The sequence below is a fragment of the Cornus florida genome, unplaced genomic scaffold (assembly GCF_030987335.1).
Source record: "Cornus florida cultivar Cherokee Brave unplaced genomic scaffold, ASM3098733v1 CherokeeBrave_3.0.0_Hap2_Chr10, whole genome shotgun sequence".
Classification (NCBI taxonomy): Eukaryota; Viridiplantae; Streptophyta; class Magnoliopsida; order Cornales; family Cornaceae; genus Cornus; species Cornus florida.
In genome coordinates, this window is record NW_026775580.1 from 62,632,815 (window position 1) to 62,635,038 (window position 2,224).

Here is a 2,224-nt window from a genome sequence, read left to right on the forward strand (position 1 = left end):
CGCCCGTCTTGTGAACCTAATCAATCGGCCGACATAAATACGCGTTATGGATCTGTCACAATATTTTCTGCAGTATTATGGTGATGCAGGTGATGGAGTACAGAGATAAAATGAGTGCCGTAGTCGACCATCAATCTGGGGCTGATGCAGCTGGCATTGGCTGAGACGTTTTGTTTTGAAGTTAGCATGATCAATTTGACTTTCTATTTATTTATTTATTTTAAAAACTTTTGGCCCTCTTTGCGAGCCTATAAAACTGAAGCTAATTCACTTGCCAATAGCATCCCACCGAGACAGAGAAAGAGAAAGAGATAAATAGACGTATAGAGAGAGAAAATGGGTTCCATTGCTATGTTAGAGAAGCCTCATGCAGTATGCATACCATACCCAGCTCAAGGCCACATAAACCCCATGCTAAAACTAGCCAAACTACTCCATTTCCAAGGCTTTCACATCACCTTTGTCAACACAGAATTCAACCATCAACGCCTCTTGAAATCCCGAGGGCCCGACTCTCTCAACGGCCTCTCATCGTTTCGGTTCGAAACCATTCCCGACGGCCTTCCTCCGTCGGATGCCGACGCCACCCAAGACATCCCCTCCCTGTGTGCCTCCACCACTAAGCACTGCTTAACTCCGTTCAGAGAACTCCTCTCGAAACTCAACGACACCACTTCGTCCAACGTACCTCCGGTCACCTGCATTGTTTCTGATGCAATCATGAGCTTCACTGTCGAAGCTGCCGAAGAACTGGGCATCCCTGAAGTCCTCTTCTGGACAGCAAGTGCTTGTGGCTACATGGGTTATGCCCAGTATCCTAATCTCATTGAAAAGGGTTTTGCTGGATTCAAAGGTATCAATATATTAATTTATCAAAACCTAACTTCATAATTATAATTTATATCTATGGACTATAATTTTACATTACAATATTTTGGTTCTAATAGATAAATTCTGATTTCTGGTGCAGGTACGAGTTTGGATGCCGTTATAGATTGGATACCAGGCATGGAAGGTATACGTCTGAAGGATATTCCAACTTTTATTAGAACCACAGACCCAGATGAATTTATGATAAAGTTCGTCAATAATGAAGTTGAGAGAGCTAAAAGAGCTTCTGCTATTATTTTCAACACGTTTGAAGAACTTGAGCATGACGTTGTGGACGGACTATCGTCCATGTTTCCTCCAATTTACACAATTGGACCTTTACATTTACTCATCAACCAAGTTGACAATGATGATTTGAAGCCTATAGGATCTAATTTATGGAAAGAAGAGGCAGAATGTCTTTCGTGGCTCGACACGAAAGAACCCAACTCTGTTGTTTACGTAAATTTTGGAAGCATTGCTGTCATGACACCCAACCAACTGGTTGAGTTTGCTTGGGGACTTGCTAATAGCAACCAGACCTTTTTGTGGGTGATAAGGCCTGACCTTGTCTCCGGGGATTCGGCTATCCTTCCACCGGAATTCTTGTCCGTCACCAAAGAAAGGGGCTTATTAGCAAGTTGGTGTCCACAGGAGCAAGTTCTAATCCACCCGTCGATTGGAGGGTTCTTAACTCACAATGGGTGGAATTCAACGCTTGAAACCATAAGTTGTGGAGTGCCCATGATCTGTTGGCCATTTTTTGCAGAGCAGCAGACCAACTGTTGGTTCTGCTGCAATAAGTGGGGCATAGGCATGGAGATAGATAGTGATGTGAAGAGAGATGAAGTTGAGCTTCTTGTTAACGAGTTGATGGTTGGGAATAAGGGAAAAGAAATGAAGAAGGAGGCAATGGAGTGGAAGAAATTGGCTGAAGAGGCAAGCACAAGTTCAGCTGGGTCATCTTACATGAATCTACAGAAAATGATAAACCAAGTGCTTCTCTGTCCAAAAAAATTGAACTAATTAATTAGTAGTTGTTCCTTTTTTTTCAATTAATTTGAACCACAGAGTTTGTAACATGATAATTTGGAGTTTTTTTTTTTGCGAAATTTTTTGTTTGCTTGTTTTATGTTGTTTTAAGCATTATGTTGGTTATGGAATGGATAGAAACTGTTGTCACTGTTTAGAGTAACAAGACAAATTGGTTGAAGTCATGTCAAACTTCATTTTGAAAAAGGACAATATAGATTGAAGTCATAGGACCAAATTTGTATAGATAAATGGTCCATAAACAACTGCACAGAAAAGATAAATAAATATGTTATCTTGTGACATCTTTAAACTCCTTGGA

The 2,224-nt window shown here is 40.9% G+C and overlaps 1 protein-coding gene across 1 annotated transcript; it reads left to right on the forward strand.

Moving 5' to 3' along the window:
* The first annotated feature begins 300 nt into the window (after window positions 1–300).
* LOC132280201 (7-deoxyloganetin glucosyltransferase-like) lies at window positions 301–2,000 on the forward strand. Its single transcript, XM_059782373.1, has 2 exons — window positions 301–853; window positions 971–2,000. Exons 1-2 carry the CDS (start codon window positions 337–339, stop codon window positions 1,894–1,896), a joined length of 1,443 nt encoding a protein of 480 aa, XP_059638356.1. The 5' UTR covers window positions 301–336; the 3' UTR covers window positions 1,897–2,000.
* Window positions 2,001–2,224: the final 224 nt, after the last annotated feature.

Bases quoted from the DNA above. Each gene is read 5' to 3' on its own strand.
- LOC132280201 (XM_059782373.1), top strand. From the start codon at position 337: ATGGGTTCCATTGCTATGTTAGAGAAGCCTCATGCAGTATGCATACCA. The intron at 854-970 runs GTATCAATATAT...TTTCTGGTGCAG, and splicing joins GGGTTTTGCTGGATTCAAAG to GTACGAGTTTGGATGCCGTT.